Source organism: Etheostoma spectabile, unplaced genomic scaffold (assembly GCF_008692095.1).
Source record: "Etheostoma spectabile isolate EspeVRDwgs_2016 unplaced genomic scaffold, UIUC_Espe_1.0 scaffold00018463, whole genome shotgun sequence".
In the NCBI taxonomy this organism is placed as follows: domain Eukaryota; kingdom Metazoa; phylum Chordata; class Actinopteri; order Perciformes; family Percidae; genus Etheostoma; species Etheostoma spectabile.
In genome coordinates, this window is record NW_022604268.1 from 79067 (window position 1) to 101298 (window position 22232).

Sequence of the window (22232 nt, forward strand, 5' to 3'; positions counted from 1 at the left end):
TGAAGTGAACATTGTATTGTCCAGCGATGGTGGTATAGTGGTGAACATAGCTTCCTTCCAAGCAGTTGACCTGGGTTTGATTCCCAGCCATCGCAGTAGTTTTCTTTGAGTTATGTTACTTGCTTTTTTTTACAAGAAGTCAGCAGAACGGTTACTTGCCCAACCTGGTTTGATATAATCTCTTTGAGCTGCATGATTATGGCCAAAATGATAACGACAAATACTTTGATCAATATGGAGATCACGATTAATAATCACAATTATTTGTTGATTTTCTACTCCAAAGTGCTGGAAAGGATGGTTTCACCAATTGTTTAACCTCAGGTTAACAAGGAACAATCTCAGCAAGGTGATTGATGAATGATTCTAGTTACTTCACCAAGTTCAACCCGAATGATACAGCTGTAAGACATCACCTTGGTTGGCTTCCAGCTGTGTAATAAAGTAGATGACAGTGGTGGGATTTGAACGCACACCTCCAGAGAGACTGGAGCCTTAATCCAGCGCCTTAGACCACTCGGCCACACTACCTGCAAGCATCAGCTCTCCACATCGTGACAAACACTGGCACCGTAACTACTGGTACGCTTGTTAATGTTATTGGGAAAAAAAACCTTTGCAAGGAAAAAGCCAATAGCTACATCCCCTGAAGATTTTCAGATTTTTTCGAGATAGACTTAGACTTATCTTTATTAATCCTTTTGGGATGACTCCCACAAGGATATTGAAATATCACTGAATAAAAGAAGAAACCTGGCTAAAACATGTAATGTTAATGTTGTATATGGCTTCAAAACCTGTAAATACAACTGCGGTGGATGGAAATCAAACCTGGGCAAAATGATTGCACTGCTAATGGTATAAATCATAGTCAATAAGTAACACACCTGTTGCCTTTCTAGTGGACAATACAACGTTCACTGCAAATCTTGTAACACAGACAAGAAACACATTGGTGGCTTCCAGTACCTATGAGATAACACAATATTGTTTGTGAAGGTGCATCTGCAATTTGGTAAGCCTTGAGGTGTCATTTGTTTGCTGCCACTCTTAAAGATCACCTTTCGTTGTCGGCAGGACTTGAACCTACGAGGGGAGACCCCAATAGATTTCTAGTCCATCGCCTTAACCACTCGGCCACAACAACCTGAAAAGCAGCACTGTATATGTTTGCTCAAATGTTCATAAACTCTAAACAAATTGCAAATTGTAGTTCACTGCCTGTGTCTGTGGATCCTCGTGGAGGCAGCTTGATTGATTGAAATGCTCCCTTGTTTGTACCATAACAGAGATCTAATATTTTTTCCAATTGGGTTGGGCAAGTAACCTTTCTGGTTACTTCGTGACAAATAAAGCAAGTAACCACACAATGAAAACTACTGCTATGCTCACCAGTATACCACCATCGCTGGACAATGCATTTGGTATACTTAAAGGTTGGCTTTTTCCTTTTTATTAAATTAAGGCATTAAGATCAATTTCTAAAAGATGATTTTTTTTAATTCCTCTTTTAAGTCAACTTCAGCATGGGTTCCTAAATGCATGCACACCACTGTTTACATGGATACCAGCATGCATTTCAAAATGTAGGCCAAGTATGTACTTAAAAAAAAGAAACAGAGCCGTATTGACACAAAAAAATAATTTGACAGCAGAAAGCACCATTTTAAGGACACACTTTTTCATGCTCTTCAACCACTTTGTCATCTTCCTCACCCTCTTCTTCATCCTCCTCACCCTCTGGAATATCCCTCTTTGTGTCAGATCCCTCCCTCTCATCACATGCCCTCTCCCCAAACTCCTCTGGCTCTCCCTCTTCCTGCTCTCCAGTCCCTTGATTTGTTTCTCTCACTGCTGTTTTTCTCCCTTTTTGTTTACTAGGGCTCTATATCGCTTCCTCGTTTCATGATAAATATTAGAAGATAAAACGTAGGGGTATGCATTACATTTCCCTCCCTACTCAACACGGACATGAAGCCTGTTGATTACTTTACACAAATGTAGCTATTTGTTATCGCAATGCAACACCAAAAAGGAATGAAATTACGTTTTAACATCACAACATTGTGTAGACCTAGCAAGGAATGTGACATTTGGATTTTTGCTTCTGCTTCGATGAGATAGCTAGATAGATAGATAGATATTTATTGATCCAAAAAAAAGGGAAATTATAGTGTTACAGCAGCGTACAACAGTCACACAGTACAGACTAAAAATATAATGAAATATACGTACAATATACATGAAAAAATAATAATAATAGGATTAAAAGAACAAATATTTGAACATATACAGGATGGGGAAACAAACTACCTAAATAATATGCTGAAAAACACGATCAAGTTGTAAACATGTCAAGACCAGACATTTACTAAAGTGATTTCACTCTCCGTGTGAGGAGCAACAGGAACACGGTTATGTGCAAGAACAACAAGTGAAAAGGAAACTCACATCTCCAAAGATAAATTTGCTAGGTGTGACTCCCTGATGGTCTAGTGGCTAGGATTCGGTGCTCTCAGCGCCGTGGCCAGGGTTCAATTCCCGGTCAGGGAAGTGTCACGAATTGATAGATAAAGGAGTTTGAAAGACTGAGTTCCTGTTTTGAAACCATTAACAACAGAAATATTACATATTTTACCCAGGGTTCTTCTCTTATTCAATGATCTCAGAAAACTAAAAAAATCCAAAAATATACAGGGGATGTAGCTCAGTGGTAGAGCGCATGCTTCGCATGTATGAGGCCCCGGGTTCAATCCCTGGCATCTCCAACTAGTGTTATTGTCCAGTCTATCAAAAAGCTGCAGAAGCTCTTATTTTGAAAGAGAAAACTATTAAAAGGCAATCTCCTTGTGTTGGAGTCTCAGCCATTGCAGTAGCTTTCTTTGAGTGATGTTAGTTTTTAACGATGATTTATACCATAGCAGTGCAAGCATTTTGCCATGGTTTGATTTCCAGCCACTACCAGGTTTTGAAGCAATATACAACATTAACTTTACATATTCCACCCAGGTTTCTTCTCTCATTCAGTGATCTCACCAAAAAGTCAAAAGAATCTGAAAATCTTCAGGGGCTGTAGCTCAGTGATAGAGCCCATTTTGAGTCTCAATGCCCAGATGTGTTACAAGATTTTCAGTGAACACTGTATTGTCCAGTGGTGGTGGTATAGTGGTGAGCATAGCTGCCTTCCAAGCAGTTGACCTGGGTTTGATTCCCTGCTATTGCATAAGTTTTCATTGTGTGGTAACTTGCTTTATTTTCGAAGATTAACCAGAAATTTACTCACCCAACCCGATTTGATAAAATATTAGATCTCTGTTATGGTACAAATAAGGGAGCATATAAATCAATCAAGCTGCCTCCACGAGGATCCACGGACACAGGCAGTGCACTACGATTTGCACTTCGACCGTGTCTGGTAACTACTACTAACCAGTTGAAAAGTTTATCAACAGTGCAGAAAGCAGCAGAAAGGCAACAGGTGTGTTACTTTTAGACTATGATTTATACCATAGCAGTGCAATCATTTTGCCCAGGTTTAATTTCCAGCCACCGCAGTTACATTTACGGGTTTTGAAGCCATATACAACATTAACAGTCTCTCTGGGGGCGTGGGTTCAAATCCCATCACTGCCATTTGTTTATATTACATAGTTGGAAGCTGAACAATGTGATGACTTAGAGCTGTTTCATTTGGGCTGAACTTGGTGAAGTAACTAGAATCATCCATCAAGCACCTTGCTGAGATTGTTCCTTGTTAACCTGAGGTTCAATGAATGGTGAAACCTTCCTTTCAACAAATAATTGTGATAATTAATCGTGACCTCCATATTGATCAATCATTTTGGCCATAATCGTGCAGCCCAAAGAGATCTAATGTTTTATCAAACCAGTTTGGGAAAGTAACCTTTTTGCTGACTTCTTGTAAAAAAAAAAGCAAGCAACATCACTCAAAGAAAGCTACTGCAACCCAGCAATGGCTGGATATCAAACTCATGTCAACCGCTTGGAAGGCAGCTATGCTCACCACTATACCACCATCGCTGGGCTATACAATGTTCACTTCAAATATTGAAATACATCGGGGCATTGAGACTGAAAGTGCACTCTATCACTGAGCTACAGCCCCTGATGTCTCAGAAATTCCCTCCAGGGGGTCCTGTGTTATCACATTCACAAGAATGGGAAGTGTGTGTGTATCTGCTAGCTTCCTTGGGGAGGCAATAGCTGACTGATGATGTATCAGTCATTTTGCTGGTGGTTTCTTGGTCACAGCAACAAGCTTGAACATTAACATACAGTTGCACAGCACGTACCACAAAACTGTTGGGTTGCGACTTGTGTATTTCCTTGTATTACATCAAGTGACCTGCATACCAATGACCGTAAAGATTTATGTGTACATGGTTTGCAGAACTGTACCTTCTAAGTGAGGTAAGGCCACTTGTGTTGTCTTTGGGCTGCTCTATGGTCTTCTGCAGAAGGATAAATCCCAGAGTTGGCTCACACCAGGCTATTTAAGCAAAACTCGTCCCTGGGTGGACTTGAACCACCATCCTTTCGGTTAACAGCCGACTGCGCTGACCTATTGCACCACAGAGACTGCGCGTGGGTGATGATTTATGAGCGGGAGCTCGATCTTTAAGCAACTCCAGGTCTGTTCCACAAGTTGTTAAGTTGTGGGTTCAACTACCGGTATGAGAATTTTCAGCTGATGAACTCTAGTCCTGCATGAATAAAAACTGTCCTTCTCTACTTCATCTGAATGTTGCCGATGCAGGTTCTCCCAGCAAAACAACCTGCTCTAACTCCATGTTGTCTGCCATTGGTCCAGGGTTTTCCTTACTATTAGAAGTCTTTAGGAGCAGGACCAAAAGAACTTTTTGGCACCACTTAAGCCAAATGAACGTAAAATGAAACTGACTGAAAGCTTTCTCAGATGTACTGATTGTAGTCTCCAGAGGACTCCTTAAGAATGTGTGTAAAGGTTATTTAGGCAGAGTCCAGACTGCTAGACCATATGGGACTGACACGTTGAATAATAACAGTGATTTTATGAATACATCCATAGATATGATATGCCAGGAACAGGGCACATAAATACATACATCACTTGTTGATAAAACAGAGCAATAAGTACAGTCTGACAGTAAGGATTCAAGTTTTCACCACCACCCTGTCCAGTTATAGTTTTATGATGTTTGATTATAGAGATGCATATCATGTCTAGTTATTAACATTATATGGTTTTTGACACATGCTTGTAAGGGCATAGGGCAACTACAGCTCTGATTATACAGTACTGACCTTGCTGCAGATCTTCACCAGCTAAATACCAGGGAGTTGAACCCAGGCCACCTGGGTGAAAACCAGGAATCCTAACCGCTAGACCATATGGGACTGACCACACCTTATTGACAGGGATTTCATGAATCAATTCATAGTCTGGCTGGAAACAGGCCTTCTCTTGAACCTGAAGAAGCTTCTTAAGAAAGTTTTATCTTGAAGCTTTTGAGTGTTCTTTAGGTTTTTATCTGCTTTAACTATTACCGGACAGCGGGGGCACGGAGCAGAGCAGAGCGGCCGTTAGGGAGGAATCCTCCTCCGTGTTCAGCTCCATTTGAACTGGCGGTAAAAAACTTAACATCGGAACTTTATGATGAATAGAAATGTTGACAGGTGATTTCTGTTAATAACAAACACAACTATAGTCATAGAAAAAGAATATATATTTATGAAAAGCCGTCTTGGTTCATCTTTCCACTGTTCCTCCAATCACCACTCTGGTCTGGTTGGAAACTAAAGGATCTAAACTCAAAGGATGTTCCTCTTTAACTAAAAGGTCTATCTCTGTATTGATCCATCCCATAATGTTGTCACACACTTAGAATAATGATCTGAGTCTGTCAGCAGCAACAACACAACCTTTAGTGGATGCTGACTTTACCTTTAAATTAGAAGTTCAAACAGAGACACAACAGGAAGAATAAATCCATCAATCAAGTCCCCAATAATCAGCATGTGGCCTTGTTTTATTTCAGGTAGTCAGCATGGAGCTGTTCCACATTCCCAGACATTTAAAACAAGTCAATCGTTTATCAGTTAGCTTTTGTTGAAGGAAATAGATTGAATGTGAGGCACATCAGTTACCTGTGACTCATATTTGCACTTGCTGAGCAGACAACCTTTCAACTGTATGTTTTTGGCCTTGCTACAAAAGACATGGAAAGCAAAGCTATAGAGATGAGACTTGTTTGCGTCAATGGCCGATTTGTGCATACACAAGGTGGATATAGATGATGTTGGGCGTAGGGTTTGGCGATTTTATCACCCCTAAAGTGTCTGCGGGTGCATAGCATTATTAGCACCACACTCAAACCATCTGAGCTAACCGGCCTGCTTTTTAACTGTTTAAAAAGAACAGATGTCCAGAAACAATTAAGGCTAAATCGAGCAAAATTGGCCGAGTTCAAGTCTTTAAAAAGAAATGTGGCTGTTTCTCATGCAGGTTTGCATCATAACAATGCGGGTGCTATCTCTAAATGAACAATGGCCAACCTATATCCATGTTGATAGCACCCAAATCTCTGTACTCATCTCCCTGCTTGGATGGCAAGTCATCTGGTGGATTTTTCCCGTCAAGAGGAAGCTGATGAGAGGGAGAGTTGTTTATTGTACCTACTAGCAGTAAAGTTTATTTGTCTGTAGCCATAAAATTGCATTAGGCTATAAACGTTTTCAGCAAAAAAGAAAACCACAGCTCAAGTCCCGGGTACGGCAACAGTTTATTCTAGGATATGTATGAAGTGCTCGCTATTGCATCTGTCATGCAGGTTTGCAGTATGTTCACAGTCTGCTAGTGGCCATGATGAGTTGTGACTTTGAGCTTTTTAACCGTTTTGGCCAATTTTCAACCAGTTTGTGCAATAACATTTGTGTTCTCAGGCAATGTGCAAATCATGGCCTACCCTCCTGCTGTCCAGAAGACCGTGATCATGGCAACAGCTTAATGGTCTCATTTACTTGCACTATAGTTTGTAGTTCAGCAGATTGTTTTTTTTCCACAGCCAATAGCTTTAGAAGCCTGGATAGCTCAGTTGGTAGAGCACCCAGACTTTTAATCTGAGGGTCCAGGGTTCAAGTCCCTGTTCAGGTGTAGAGTTACACATTCTGCTAGATAAGTTGTCCATTTGACATGTCTGAACACTTCAGACACTGCCATATCATGTGTGTTCCATGCACAAGTCTTAAATAGAACTGTCGCTATCTTTCAAGCAGGTTTGTATCATAACAATGTCGCTGGTAAGTCTAAATGAACAATGGGCAACCTACATCCATCTTGCTACACCCAAATCTCTGTACTCATCTCCCTGCTTGGATAGTATGTCCAAGGACATACCACATATGTTCTTTAACCCTTTTCATTGGTTTGCTACCACTCTTAAATAATTCCTTTCATTGTATCAATCTCAGAAATAACCAAAGAAGTCCATTCATGTGATAGTGCCAGTGTTCAACCACCTAATGTCACTGTATTTTCAGCATCAGTTGTTTTTTTTTGTTTTTAAAGCAGCTGCCCCTGTGAAGGTTGAACTCACGACCTTCAGATTATGAGACTGACGCGCTGCCTACTGCGCCAACGAGGCTATGAAAGCTATAACATGGTTGGGAAAATTTTGGAAAAACTAACTATTTGGTCTTCGATCTCAATAAAAAACAATGTTTCTGGAAACCTATGTACTCACACAAAGGCTAAGATCGACCCTAGATGCTTTGTCATGACCTCATGAAACAACCAGGACAAAAGACCGTGTGCAAAGGTTGAAGGAAATGCGATTATATGACTACAACAAAATAAATGATAATTCAATGATGGTGGTAGTCAGTTTAGTCAGAGGTGAGTGTGTATGCATGGATGGGTGTGAGGTATGGTGTCAGTGATTTATGCTGGACAGTGTAAAACTAACAAAGATGAGCGGGAAGGTGCTGGACTGAGAGACCTCTAGGGCAATCACAGATGTACAACCAATAATAAAACACTACTGGGTGAATGCGTTCAGAAAATGAAGAACATTGTTCAGAAAGCTTAATGAAGCTTCAATTTGACCATATCTATTAACCACCTGAAAGAAATTAAGTCTTCGGAATATTATGACCTAAGCAATTAGACAAAATAGTGCAATGTAATTTGAACCGCTCCTAGAAAGAAACCATAGGTAGGCATTGAATTCGAAACTTCTGAAGTTATTGTTGATCTCAGAAACAATGATGAACGACACCATCCTATCACAACGCCCATGTTTGAAAAAAGCCTTCCTGAGATTGTTGATCTCAGAAATAACCAGAATCACAACTTCCATGTATGTGCTATGTGCCAGTGTTCAATCACCTGTCAATGTATTTTCCGCATCAGATGTGTTTTTTTATTTTAAAACACCTGCCCCGTGGGAGGGTTGAACTCACAACCTTCAGATTATGAGACTGACGCGCTGCCTACTGCGCCAACGAGGCTATGAAAACAATTGCAATGGTTGGGAAAGTTTCACAAATACTAACAATTTGGTCGTCAATCTTAATAAAAACAATGTATGTGGAGACCTATGTATTCACACAAAGGCTAAGATCAACCCTAGATGCTTGTCATGACCCAGAACATTTGTCCACTTTCTCATCTTCTTTCTCACCAATCAAACTCAAAGCTCCCTTCCATTTTTTGCCAATCCTGAGAGACTTCATATCCATTTCTTGTCAATCAAAAAGGCGCCTCCTCTTGGCAACGCCCATCTCCATTTCCTACCAATCAAAACGCATTTTCTGCTTAAGAGAGACTTTGCATTTATAATTTGGAACTAACGAAGGCAAGGAGGTCTTCTCTGATATTATCTCTGGAAACAATAATAATTAATGTGCTTTTTCGCTACTGTCGATAGGTTAACAAACCCTCCAGTACCAGTAGCATCTGAACTGTTATCTACCAGGCCTGCAATGACTTTGCCTCCTTCTTCATAGACAAAATCCAGAAGATTAGACAAATAGTCATGCCTCCATATCCATACAGGATATGTGTTGTCACAGTGTTCAAGCAAAACTAGTTCCAATATGAAAGATTTTCATACGATCAACCATAAAACCTGTGAAGCATGCACCTACCACTGAGCTACATCCCCTAAAGATTATCAGATCCAGGGGGGCCCCGTGTTATCACATTCACATTCACAGAATGAGAAGTGCGTATGGCTATGGCAGCTCCCTTCGATAGCTCAGTTGGTAGAGCGGAGGACTGTAGAGGTATAGAACTGAAATCCTTAGGTCGCTGGTTCAAATCCGGCTTGAAGGAGCACCTTTTTTCCAGAGGCTACCTTCAAGGATCAATAAAGTGTTTTTGATTCTGATGTACAGATGGATGGTTGACCTAAAAGCACAATACTTCTTCCCGAGACATAACAAGAAACAAAAAAAAAAAAGGTGTGGGAGACAGAGTTAAGCCCCGACAGAATAGAGAACTACAGACAAACCTGGTGAAATAGTGCCAAGTGTGACCAGAAGAACTGGAAAAAAACTATAACTATAAAGTACAAACCTTTCTTTAAGAAATCTTTATTGTGCTCACAAGGGCCCTTATTTATGAAATGTGCATACGACCTAAAACAGGCGTAGGACGGGGGTACGCCGATTCCTACGCAGAGTACGGCATTTATCAATTTGAACGTGAGCGTGGGCTGCGAAAAAAATCTCACGTCTGGTCCCACCTTCGTGAGCCGTCTCTCTGCCTGCATATTTGAGTGGGATGCAGAGACCTCTCTCTGTTACGAGCAACTGGAGGGGCAAACGAAGGGACCTCATGGTGGTGCCACTGCTGGACCAGGTGCGCATGGAGCACATCAAGAAGGGCACTATCAAGAAGGGGGGTGTTGTCCTGACCAAGTATGGCTGTGCCAGAGGGTCCACGTCTCTGGAATCATTTCATTGCTACCTGACCAGGTTCATTCTGTCTAAGTAGTATGTGTTTCATGATTGTACTTTTGTTTTTGAATGGTAAATGAACAACTGTGCTGGAATTTGTAATCAAAAACATGACCTTTCCCATTTTGACAAACTGTTTTGAACACTTGAGGTATTTCAATGAAGTCTTTGGTCTTGGACAGTTCCTTCCAATCTAAAACTGTATATCCTATTGTCTCTGGAACAATAGTTGGCAGTTGAGGAGTAATGGCTCTTTACAGTGAATATGCAAAAGAAGATGTTCATAAATTCAGCCCAGGTAAATGCTCGTCCCATATTCACACAGACCTAAACCTCCTCACTTAATGCTGGTTACAATATTCTAAACTCAACAATGCCAGAGAAAATGACAAAGAGTGACAACATTTTCCCATAAAGTATTGTCTTTTTCCTTGCAAAGTTTTATTCCAATGACATTGACAAATAACCGTAGTTACGGTCCCTGTGTGTCTCACGATGTGGAAACTGATACATGCAGGTAGTGTGGCCGAGTGGTCTAAGGCGCTGGATTTAGGCTCCAGTCTCTCTGGAGGCGTGGGTTCAAATCCCACCACTGCCATTGCTGTGATGTTACATAGGTGAAACAAACCATATGTTGACTTGAATTTGTATCAGTTACATTATACTCTTATGACATAGCTTGGTGAAGTGACTAAAGTCATTAGTGGCAACGTATTAGACTCCTTTGCTGAATCTGTTGTTTTTATCTTTACTGGCAATTCCCTGTTTTTAAATGAACACCCAACTTAAGTGTTCAATGTGAAATACTCATTCCTCAACAAAATTGTCGGTAACTATGACAGGGCGCATACGCTACCAATACCATCCAAACCGAGACTGCAGGTATATGTTTATATGCCCGTATATGTGTTAACGTGTTCATATGTTCTGTTAATTTTCACAATTTTAAAATCTTCAGTAACCTAGTCATCTCCCATTTCCCACAGTAATCCCTCAGCTTTCTTGTGCGCACATTTTAACATCTAAAACTACGTGCCATTCCTCGCCTAAAACATATGAGGCATTCCAGTAAGTGAAAAGGAAACTCACATCTACAAGATAAATTTGACATATGATAGTCATATTCTTCTGTCAAATTCTTCCTCATTAGTTTTAACGCTAGAACCCCACACTTTTAAAGAGTATCATTTCCTTTCAGACCCCCAACAACTGATGTATCCTTTTGTCGTCTTTGATGGTCATAAATAACTTCATCTGCAATTATATCATAATTCCCTAACATTATTTTCCTTTTCAAACAGTAACTAAACCCCTGACCAACAGGTTTTACCTGAAAACCAATGTATATGATGTCAAGTAAGTTTTGTTGGATTCAGGTCAATGTGGACATTTTAGTGCAATGCAAAGGTGCATAACAGATTGCTTTCTACTTACCTGAGCGATGCAGAGCAGGGGGGCCAACTATTCAAGAGACAGCAAGAGACTTGGTATTTAAGAATACAACTGACTATGTGACAATGTAATCTGTCATCTCCTGCCTTCTGAAGCTCTAGCCAGGCGCCATTCCTCTTCACCATCTACACCACAGACTTCAACTACCACACAGAGTCCTGCCATCTTCAGAAGTTTTCTGATGACTCTGCTGTGGTTGAATGTATCATGAGGGGACGAGGCTGAGTACGAGCTGTGTGTGGGACTTTGTCACATGGAGTGACAAACCATCTACAGCTCACGTGGCAAAGACCAGGACTGGTGGTGGATCTAGGAGCCAAGGCACAGTGAGCCCGTTTTCCATCCAGGGGGTCAGTGTGGACATTGTGGGGACTACAAATACCTGGGATGTGCACTTAGACAATAAACTGGACTGGCCAAGAACACTCAAGCCCTCTACAGGAAGGGCCAAAGCCGTCTCTACTTTCTGAGGAGGCTGAGGTTCTTCAACATCTGCAGGAAGATGCTGAGGCTGTTTTATGAGTCTGTGGTGGCCAGTGCTATCCTCTTTGCTGTTGCATGCTGGGACAGCAGGCTGAGGTAGCGGCACGCCACAGACTCAACAAACGATCCCGCAGGCCAGTGACGTCGTGGGGGTGGATCTGGACTCTCTGTCGTGGTGTCAGAGAGAAGGACGCTGTCCAAACTACATGCCATCTTGGACAATGTCTTGCACCCACTCCATGGCTTGCTACTAAATCACAGGAGCACTTTCAGTGACAGACTCATTCTCCCAAATGCACCACAGAGCGCCACAGGAAGTTGTTCCTGCCCTGTGGCCATCAAACTTTATAACTCCTCGCTCTAAGACACTCAGGAGGTTGAAACTGGACAATATTATCTGTATTATCTGTTTTGTGCAATACACACTGGCCTGACATGTGGCAATACTCAACTGCTACAATTATTATTATTATTATTATTATTTTTACTTTTCACCATTGCAATTCCTAAATTATGTTAATTATGCAAATAATGTATAGTAACATTCTTTTAACTATGTAAATACCGTACATGTCCACACTCCTTATATTTCTTTATTTGTATTTCTACTCTGATATTTTTACTATTTGTGCAACTGCACACACACAGTTTCCCTTCGGGGATCAATAAAGTATTTCTGATTCTGATTCTGAAGGCAATTAAACTGTTAACATATGGTCTTCATTATCTTTGTAACGGCCTTTAAGCTTCCCCTGGCAAAATTGTATTGTATATGTTTATTATGTTTTGTATTATATACTTAAGGTGTCATTAGTGTTCTGTTTCCTATTTGCAATAAAGATGACATGAAAAAAAGAAAAAACCCACTCTGAACACTTTGTTTCATAAATCACATGTGTGAGCCTGCTGGCTCTGGAGGCGGGGCCTAGGCTCCCATTGGATGTTCCTATCACGCTATGAACCCTTGGAAAGGGAACGTGATTGGCTACAACTGGCATGATTGGCGTGTTTGATAGCCAATGAGAGCTGTTTCTAAGATGGCCGCTCAGAAAGATGACGCAGCGTATTGGCGCTCCACAGTGGGAGCGCTTGCTGGACGTCGGGGGCTGTCCCGGGGTGAAAGCTAAACCGGAAAAGGCGGGATAGTTTGATTATGTAGGCAGCAACATGAGGAATACAAACATACCCAGCAACACGGTGCAGGGCGAGGAGACGGAACGAGGTCGGCACGTGAAGTTAGCAGCTAGTTAGCACGGACTCTACAGGACAATACTCCCAACCTGGATGAATTCTTTACATCTGGGGACATTTCCGGACTACAGGAATATTAACAAGCCAGGAAAGGACGGGGGTGAAGGTTTAGGAGCGCCTACAGGTAGGGAAGCGGCATCATTTTCTCCTTTTCTTCTTCTTTTCTTCAGTATTATGAGCACTAAGATGATGAATACTGTTCCAGTAAAATGAATGGTTGAACTGCAGAGAATGGACCAATCAGACTGGAGAGGCTGTTCCGTTTCATAATGATAGCCACTGGCCCAGCAGCACGAGGCTTTGAACGCACCTTTGTTCCTTTGATGTTGATCCGGTGTTATGTGCCTTCTGGTTTTCCCCCTCCAGGGGCCTGTTGCACGAAACCAGATAGGGGAATAAGCCGTGATATTCAAGTTGTCCTGGATGAATTGAGCTTTGACTCGGTTGCACGAAGCCAGGTTAATTAAACCCAGCCAAGTTACCATGGTGATTAATTCTTTGCGACTAACCTGGTCCAGAGCGAGGCTAGCTTCACCTCCTCGTTACTTTCCGTTTATATGTAGGGCTGCACGATTATGGCCAAAATGATATCATGATTATTTTGATAATATTGTGATCACGATTATATCACGGTTATTTGTTGATTTTAACTAAACTAATTATATACTCACGCCCTAGAGCCCTGTAAGCTAACAGACACTAACTAGCACCCTAGAGCCCTGTGAGCTAACAGACACTAACTAGCACCCTAGAGCCCTGTAAGCTAACAGACACTAACTAGCACCCTAGAGCCCTGTGAGCTAACAGACACTAACTAGCACTCTAGAGTAGGGCTGCACGATTATGGCCAAAATGATAATCGCGATTATTTGATCAAAATTTTGATCGCGATTATTCTCACGATTATTTGTTGATTTTAACCAAACAATTTTATTGTCACATAGGCTATTTATAACTGCGAGAGGGAGTGTGATGGACGCTACTCACAGAGAGACGGCTGATCATTATGAACGGGTCCAGCACGGGTCGAACGGGGGATACACACGTCGTGTGTATTAAACGTCTGTATCTTCACTGCGCTGCATTTTTATGAACTATGATATTCTGGCCATGGGTCACATCTCTGGTCCTGGTCCAGGCTTCGGTCCAGCAGCTCCGTCTCACGCTGTTACCAACTGAAGTTAGTTGCATTCAAAAACGTCTTCTGTGTTCTTCGCCGTAGCGGCCGCGATAACAGTTACCCGCGGAAACACTGGTACAAATACAGGTTTAACCCCTCATACTTAACAATATACAGCTGTTAATGAAAAATTAAAACTTAGACAAATATCAGAAGTGTGCACCGGCGGCCGCTGTGTGGCGGAGCGCGGACAGTAAGAGGAGAGAGAGTAGGACGAGAGAGCGTAGGACGAGAGAGCGTAGAAAGATCCGACACAGGCACGGCTTTACAGACGAAATGGGTTGTGTAACGCAAAATTAAACCATATCCATATAAACAGCATTGCAGCGAATGCGAGGACATTAGCACCGGTGCGTCCTAGAGGAGCTAACAACTAACAGACGCTACTAGCTAACAGCTAACAGACACTGACTAGCACCGGTCACTGCTGTTGTCTGAAAAACACAAATGGGACAACGTGTTGCGTTTACTGGTAAACTGGTAAACCTTGAGACTGACGTATTACCGACTGCTATCTGTTGAGTTTTCCTCCCGCTACTCTGTCCTCTGTGACTGTCTACATCTAGAAACTTAGCTGCACGGGGTGCAGTGAACTACTCTGACTGGCTCATGAGCAGACGGCTTTACGGAGCGGGAGATTGGCTTTGCAAAAAACACGGAGCGTTCTATGAAATGACGCTTTATAAAAAAATCGCTTGATCACGCAAATTTGATCGTGGGAAGTCCAAATCGTGATCGCGATTAAAATTCGATTAATTGTGCAGCCCTACTCTAGAGCCCTGTAAGCTAACAGACACTAACTAGCACCCTAGAGCCCTGTAAGCTAACAGACACTAACTAGCATCCTAGAGCCCTGTAAGCTAAAAGACACCAGCTAGCACCCTAGAGCCCTGTGAGCTAACAGACACTAACTAGCACCCTAGAGTAGGGTGACCAGACGTCCCCCAAATTCACTCACACCTCCCATTAGTTCTTCTAACCCTTGTATCATTATCTCTGCATGTCCCCCCTCCCCCTCCTTGGGTCTACTAAAGGCACCTTCAGCAGACGGCAAGCTGGCGACCAGAGCAGGAAAAAAGCGCAAGAAGGAGGAGGAGGTGGAAGAGGAAGAAGAGGAATATGTGGTGGAGAAGGTTTTGGACCGCAGAGTGGTGAAGGGAAGAGTGGAGTTTCTGCTGAAATGGAAGGGGTTCTCAGAGTAAGTATAATATATATATAATATTATTATTATAATTATTATATTATGATTATATAATAATATTAATGCTTGGTGTTCTTGGTCCTGAGATATATAATATATATTTACATATTGCAAATAGGTGTCAGCGTGGTATCATGCCCCCAAAGTTGAAGGTTTGGTATTTTGACACTATGTTGCAGACCCACAAATAACCTTACAAGATGGCAATAGAAAAAAGGAATAATAGGAATGACAATTAGAGTAAGAATGGATTGTCTAAAAACAAAGTGTGAGGAGATGTTCTTCTGTCTGCACTCACCTTTCCAGTGAGGAGAACACATGGGAGCCACAAGACAACCTGGACCTGGACCTTATCACTGAGTACATGCAGAGACACGAGGAGACGGAGGAGAAGAAGAAGGAGGGCAAGAGGAAAGGTGTCAGGGAGGAGGAGGTGAGTGAAGGAAAGAGGGTACTCCAGACTGAAGAGTCCCAAAAATCTAATCTCAATACTAATGAATGCACACAGAGGGTTTAACAAATGTCTTTTAGGATTTATGTATCATACGTAATTCCTCAAAGAAAAAACGGTAGTCAATTAAACTGCGGCCCTCTGATAGTGGTCTGGGGGGGGGCAACAGGGATAAATAAAGGCCGGGAAAAATCAGTTTTGATAATCTCCTCGGTGCCTTTCATATAATGTGCAGTCACGTTTATCGTAATGTACATTTCTACCAATTTAACTTAACAGATTCAACAATATATTCATGCTTTGTTTTCTGGATTATGGTTCTCATGTAGAGTATTATTTTTTGTGATCAAATTTAGATTTTTGATCTAATTAAGAAACAAAGAGTGCCAACCAATCCCTGAGTCGGAGAGGCTGATGACCCCTACAGATACTAGATCAAGGTCAACTGGGAGTCAAACACTCCCACAAAGAAAAGTTTCCAGCACTACCAATCCCAGACCATCCCCCGGTTGTTCCTGCCTGGCTCAAGGCCGCCAACAAAAAGGCCACGCTGATATTCAATCCAAACTTTATTAACACACACACAGAGCGTAACCATGGTTATGCAGCAGTGGAACTTAGACACAGACATGCTGTGAATGATGCTTCTGGTTTTACTTAGCTTACTACACCATGGCGCCTTACTAACTCACTCACTCTGTCTGTTGATCTACAAACGCAGATCAATGGACATGCATGTATTTTGTGGGGAGGTGTATGAGGCCACCCCCCTTTCGACCAATCATTACATCTTTGTATCCAAAACCTTTACATACAGTTGTGTTCAGAATAACAGCTGTGTTTTTAAAGAAGTGAATAATGCTCCAAATCCTTAGAATAGCTTTTAATTCCATAATACCAATGCATTAGGAACACTGCCCATTCATTTCCAAATCAGAACATGACCAACATTGATCAAGTCTGTGTTCTACCTTTACAGGAAATGAAGAAAATGGAATATTAGCAGTATTTGCAGTTTTCTTTACAAACTCAAATGTTTACTGTATAAACTGGGAAAATGTGTCAGCGTTTTAATCCCTGCACTAATATTTAGTTGCATAACCATTATTTCTGAGAACTGCTTCATATCTGTGTTGCCTGGAGTCACCTGTGAACAGGTATTCCAGCCCAGGACCATTGAACTACATCCCATAATTCCTCTGCATTACTGGATTTGCCTCAGAAACAGCATTTATGATGTCACCCTACAAGTGTTCTCTAGGATTAGGTCCAGGGATTGGGCTGGCCCCTCCATAACATCCATCTGGTTCATCTGGAACCAAGACTTTGCTCCTTCCTGGTGTTTGGGTCCTTGTCTTGTTGAAAGACCCGTTTCAAAGGCATTTCCTCTTCAGCATAAGGCAACGTGACCTCTTCAAGTATTCTGATGTATGGGAACTGATCCATGATCCCTGGTATGTGATAAACAGGCCCACACCACAGTATGAGAAACATCCCATAACCAGCATGCTTTACTGTCTTCACAGTGGACTGGGGCTTGATTTCAGTGCAGGGGGGTCGGAGGACAAACTGTCTGTGGCTCCTAGACCCAAAAAGAACAATTTCCCTCTCATCAGTCCCCAGGATGTTGCTCCATTTCTCCTTTGACCAGTCAATGTGTCCTTTGGTTGTTTCCCACGTCGGTCAGGCGTTGGATGCCATTTCAAGGCATTTGAAATGATTTTGGCAGAGCAGCTTATAATCTTCTGCACTTCTTTATATGTGTTCCCCTCTCATATCAACTTTTTAATCAAAGTCCTCTGTTCCTCAGAGCAATGTCTGGAACGAGCCATTTTGCTGAGTATTTCAGCGTGAAATGCACTATAACCAGCATGCACAACATGTACTTCCTTCCTTCCTTAAATATGTATATATACAGTATATAGATTAATTATTGGCCATAACTGACACCTGTTTCTTCACAGAATCAATCAGCTCACTAATTGAACACAACACTGCTATTATTTTCAACATGCTCCTTTCAATTACAGATTCAATTCCACAGAATGAGCAGCATGCATGTCATGACTGTTGGTTTCTAGGACTTTTATTATTTGCCTTGTAGAAATATCACTTTTACCAAAAAATATGATTTATGAGTTTAGTGATGCTATTATTTTGAACACAACTGTACATCAAAGCTATTTTTTAACATCCATGACCACGACATATGTGCCTGTGTTCTTCAGAGGAGTCAGTGATCCTCAGCAGTTTTATTCCGAGCACAGCAGAAAGCTCTGCTGAGCTTCAGAAATGCTTGAGGAAATGGAGCTTGTGTGGACAATACCACATTACACTACTATGTTACTACTTACACAATACTGCTGGCTATACACATTTGATTTAGCAAAAACGACAACCTCAAACAAAAGGTTAAAGTTCAACTGGTGCCCCTCATTGCTAATGGCCATCAGGAACAATGGTTCCAATTTACTTTACTGGAGTAGAGCTGTTCCAGCAACATGAAGACAACACGGTAACCCCTACAGATACCAGTGAGAGCTAAAAATCTGTGGGAAAATGTTACATTTACAACTCACCCGGCACTAAAAATCCCGGATGATCCCCAATTTGTTACCGGCTGGCTAAAGGCTGGCAACAAAATGGAGGCCACACATAAATTGATCAAAAGTAGTTTATTTATCACAAACTAACCAACACTGAATGCTACATTTCCCATACTGCAACTCCATAATACTAATGTTGGTAGATAATTAAGAAAAGTAATGCGTCAGTCAAACAATGTTCCGTAGACATGCTCTAAATGTTGTTTCTAGTTTAAGATAGAGCTCTACAGCATGGCACCTCACTAACTCACTCTCTTGGTTTTTCTCTGTTGATAGAAACGGAGAGGAAGAGGAGTCAAACGTCACCGCTGTCAGCAGTGTGACAAATCCTTCACATCTGGATATTTAAAGATTCATCAGAGAGTTCACACTGGAGAGAAACCGTACAGCTGTGATCAATGTGGGGCAGCTTTTTCTCAGAGTTGTGACCTTAAAACTCACCAGCGCATTCACACTGGAGAGAAGCCGTACAGCTGTGAACAATGTGGAAAAACCTTTTCTCATAGTAATTGCCTTAAAAAACACCAGCGTATTCACACTGGAGAAAAGCCGCACTGGTGTGAACAATGTGGAAAAACCTTTTCTCATAATAGTCACCTTAAAAGACACCAGCGCATTCACACTGGAGAGAAGCCGTACTGGTGTGAACAATGTGGGGAAACGTTTGCTCAGCATAGTAACCTTAAAACTCACCAGCGCATTCACACTGGAGAGAAGCCGTACAACTGTAAACAATGTGGGGAAACATTTTCTCATAGTGGTAACCTTAAAAGACACCAGCGCATTCACGCTGCCTCGTTGTGAACATGTTTCAGAGCCAAGCTGTTTCTTCCTCCTCATGCCCTGATAGCTGTGTTGTTATATTCTGATCTTCTCTCCACATTGAAGGCTGACCAGCAGTAACTTTATCTTCTGATCAACATGTATGTTATTGTGGATCAGCTGGACTGTTTTCTGCCTTTCCTCAGAACCCTTTCCCATTTAGGCCCCAGAATCGGTGCCTAAACCCATCCTTTTAAAAATATATTTTTTAAATGTATATATATAAAAAAAAAAAAAAAGGAGCACAAAAAGACAGTCGACATTTAAGAACGGCTTCTTTATTGCTATATGGTCCAAATTAAATGTTAAAAAAAAAATGTAAAAGATAAATTAATATTTCTCCAGTAAATTGCGGCTTAATGACAAACAACCACTAGATGGAAAAGGCAGTGCTGGTGTTTCAGTAGCACCAAAATCCCCGTTACTATTCGGTCCGATAGATACCGGGTGTTAAGGCACCGGTGCCGTACTAGCACCAGGTTTCGGTACCCAACCCTAACCACAATGTACCCACCGTGGGAAGGAGAAGGCCCAAAGGAGAAGCATTAAGACGTTTAAAGATGTTTTGGTTGGAAAACGTAAACATAGACATGTTTATTTTCTTCTCATCTCTAGAAACATACACATTTCTTTGGCTGAAAGGAAGTCATTGTAATTTTCATTTAAGGAATACATTTTTGTCACCTTTATATATTTCTAAACTCCCAAAAGTTGGCAAAACTCTAACTTTTGAGCATTGTGAGTTTAAAAAGCGCAAATTCAATATTTGTGTAAATTGGTCCAAACCGTCCTCATCATTAGAACATACTAGAAGTCGGCCATTTTTAATTGTACGCTCTCAAGTTATTGTTGTTTTGTAGTTTAACATTATGTTTTCCTACTTTGTTGAATTTCATATTTTCTGTGACTGAATGTGGTTGCCTAAATGTAAAATTGCCTAAATGTTTAATAAGGCCAATAAAGTGCAATTTGTGTACCTTGTTATGAGTGAAAGGCTTTTTCCCAGTTAAAAGAAAACAAGGTGCTCTTCTAAAAAATTTAAAATCTTAATCGGTTCAGCCGTGATTCTAAGTTGTTATGTGGTTGTGTTTGCAAAATTTAAAGTGATTTCCTCTGGGAGTTCAGAGATATTGCATTCACAAGAATCGGATGGACAGACATGAGGACACAGTCACCTTAAACCTTTGACCTCCAAAATCTCATCAATTGATCTGCAAGTTCCAGTGAAAGGTTTTGCAAAATTTGAAGAAATTCCTTCCTCCCTCGTGTGTTGTCACGTTCACAAGAAGGGGAAGTGTATACGTATGTAGAGATGGACGAACGACCCAAAAGCATAACACTTCTGGCCACGGCTGGCGCCGAGTCATCACAACAGACAAAAAAAAAAGAGGTGGGGTTAAGGCCTGACAGAATAGAGAATGTTGTTAAAGTTTCTGTACAGCAGGAGAGGAGTTGTTTGGAGAGTGAGACTTTGTTGAGACAAAATAAAGACAGCTGTGCAACTGAGTCAAGGTTTAAACATGGTGAGATTTAATTATTCCCTGCAGAGAATAACCAAGTGGGAAGACAGTTTTCACAGAGTTAACGCAGTAACAGTGTGACAACCTCTTGCAAAATTAAAACAGTAGCATCCCCGTCTTATATCCTGTTTCCCCTAGAGAAGAAAATGATGTGTTTTGCAAAACACGTCATTTTCCCATTACATGGTCTACACAGTTCTTCTCTAGACGTCATGGGCGGGGCTTCCAGTACCTCGTGGACTGGGAGGCTGACGGTCCTGAGGAGAGGTGCTGGATACCTCGGCGTCAGATCCTGGACGCGGACCTACTCCGGGACTTCTATAGGCTCCATCCTGGTGCTCCTGGCAGTCCGCTTGGTGGAATTCGTCAGAGGGGTGGTACTATCATGACTCCGGCATCATGACTTGATGTTGCCGGTGTTTTATGTTGCTCTAACCAACATCTGTTTGTCCCAAGTGTCCTGAACGCATCACAGCTGATTCTCCACTACACACACCTGCAGTCTGCACATCTGGTCCTGATCACCACCTCTGCTCCATTTAAGCCATGACCTGACATCCATTCCCTGCCGGGTCGATAGCGTAATCATTTCATCTGGATTGGAAATCATTCCGTCAAATTCAAATTCGAGAAGTTGTCTCTGTTCGTGTGTTAACAGACGCACCTGGGCCAAGTTGGAAACCAGAATCAGCTTTAAATCCAGTCCTAATCTAGTCCTCACTATGTTTCAAATTATTTCACTGGAGTTAGTTATTATTTTTGCATCATCAATACCAAATTGAATCTAATTGAATGGGAATATTCACAGACTTCTCACAAAATAACAACTCAATTCATGTCTTGCTACTCAGTCAGAATCTTCTCAACCTGGAGTCCCAGTCTCTGTCACAATACATAAGATAACATAATTATCTCTTCTTCTTCTTGAGTATGGGAAGTGAGTACTTTTGGCATCTCTGGATGTTAACACGTAACTTCATCCGTCTTTGCTGTTGCACTGCGATAACAAATAGCTACATTTGTGTAAATTACTGCACCATCAGGTTTGTGATAAAGAAGGTTCTTACTATTTTCAAAGCAGTGCAATAACAATTTCATTGTAGGTCTGCTGTGTGTCCTTAAAAATTGTGCTTTTTGCTGTCAAATTCTTTTTTGTGTCAATACGGCTCTGTTTTTGTACATACTTGGCCAACATTTTAAAATGCATGCAGGTATACATGCATACAGGGTACCGCCTTTGTTTAGGAACCCATGCTGAAGTTGACTAAAAAGAGGATTTAAAAAAACATCTTTTGGCGATTGATCT

At 41.5% G+C, this 22232-nt stretch overlaps 1 protein-coding gene and 4 non-coding genes across 5 annotated transcripts in view; 4 read left to right on the forward strand and 1 right to left on the reverse strand.

The window, feature by feature from the left end:
• Nucleotides 1-19693, forward strand: part of LOC116680459 (zinc finger protein 345) — a 71767-nt gene extending 52074 nt beyond the window's left edge. The window contains exon 6 of the mRNA XM_032509492.1: nt 18875-19693. Within this exon, the coding sequence (XP_032365383.1) occupies nt 18875-19388 (514 nt within the window). The 3' untranslated portion in view covers nt 19389-19693. The remainder of the gene's footprint in view (nt 1-18874) is intronic.
• Nucleotides 450-531, reverse strand: trnal-aag (transfer RNA leucine (anticodon AAG)). The gene has a single exon. It is a non-coding gene; the product is annotated as a tRNA-Leu (tRNA).
• Nucleotides 2697-2768, forward strand: trnaa-cgc (transfer RNA alanine (anticodon CGC)). Its single transcript has one exon. It is a non-coding gene; the product is annotated as a tRNA-Ala (tRNA).
• trnay-gua (transfer RNA tyrosine (anticodon GUA)) lies at nt 9247-9334 on the forward strand. Its single transcript is given in 2 exon segments — nt 9247-9283; nt 9299-9334. It is a non-coding gene; the product is annotated as a tRNA-Tyr (tRNA).
• Nucleotides 10477-10558, forward strand: trnal-uag (transfer RNA leucine (anticodon UAG)). Its single transcript has one exon. It is a non-coding gene; the product is annotated as a tRNA-Leu (tRNA).
• Nucleotides 19694-22232: the final 2539 nt, after the last annotated feature.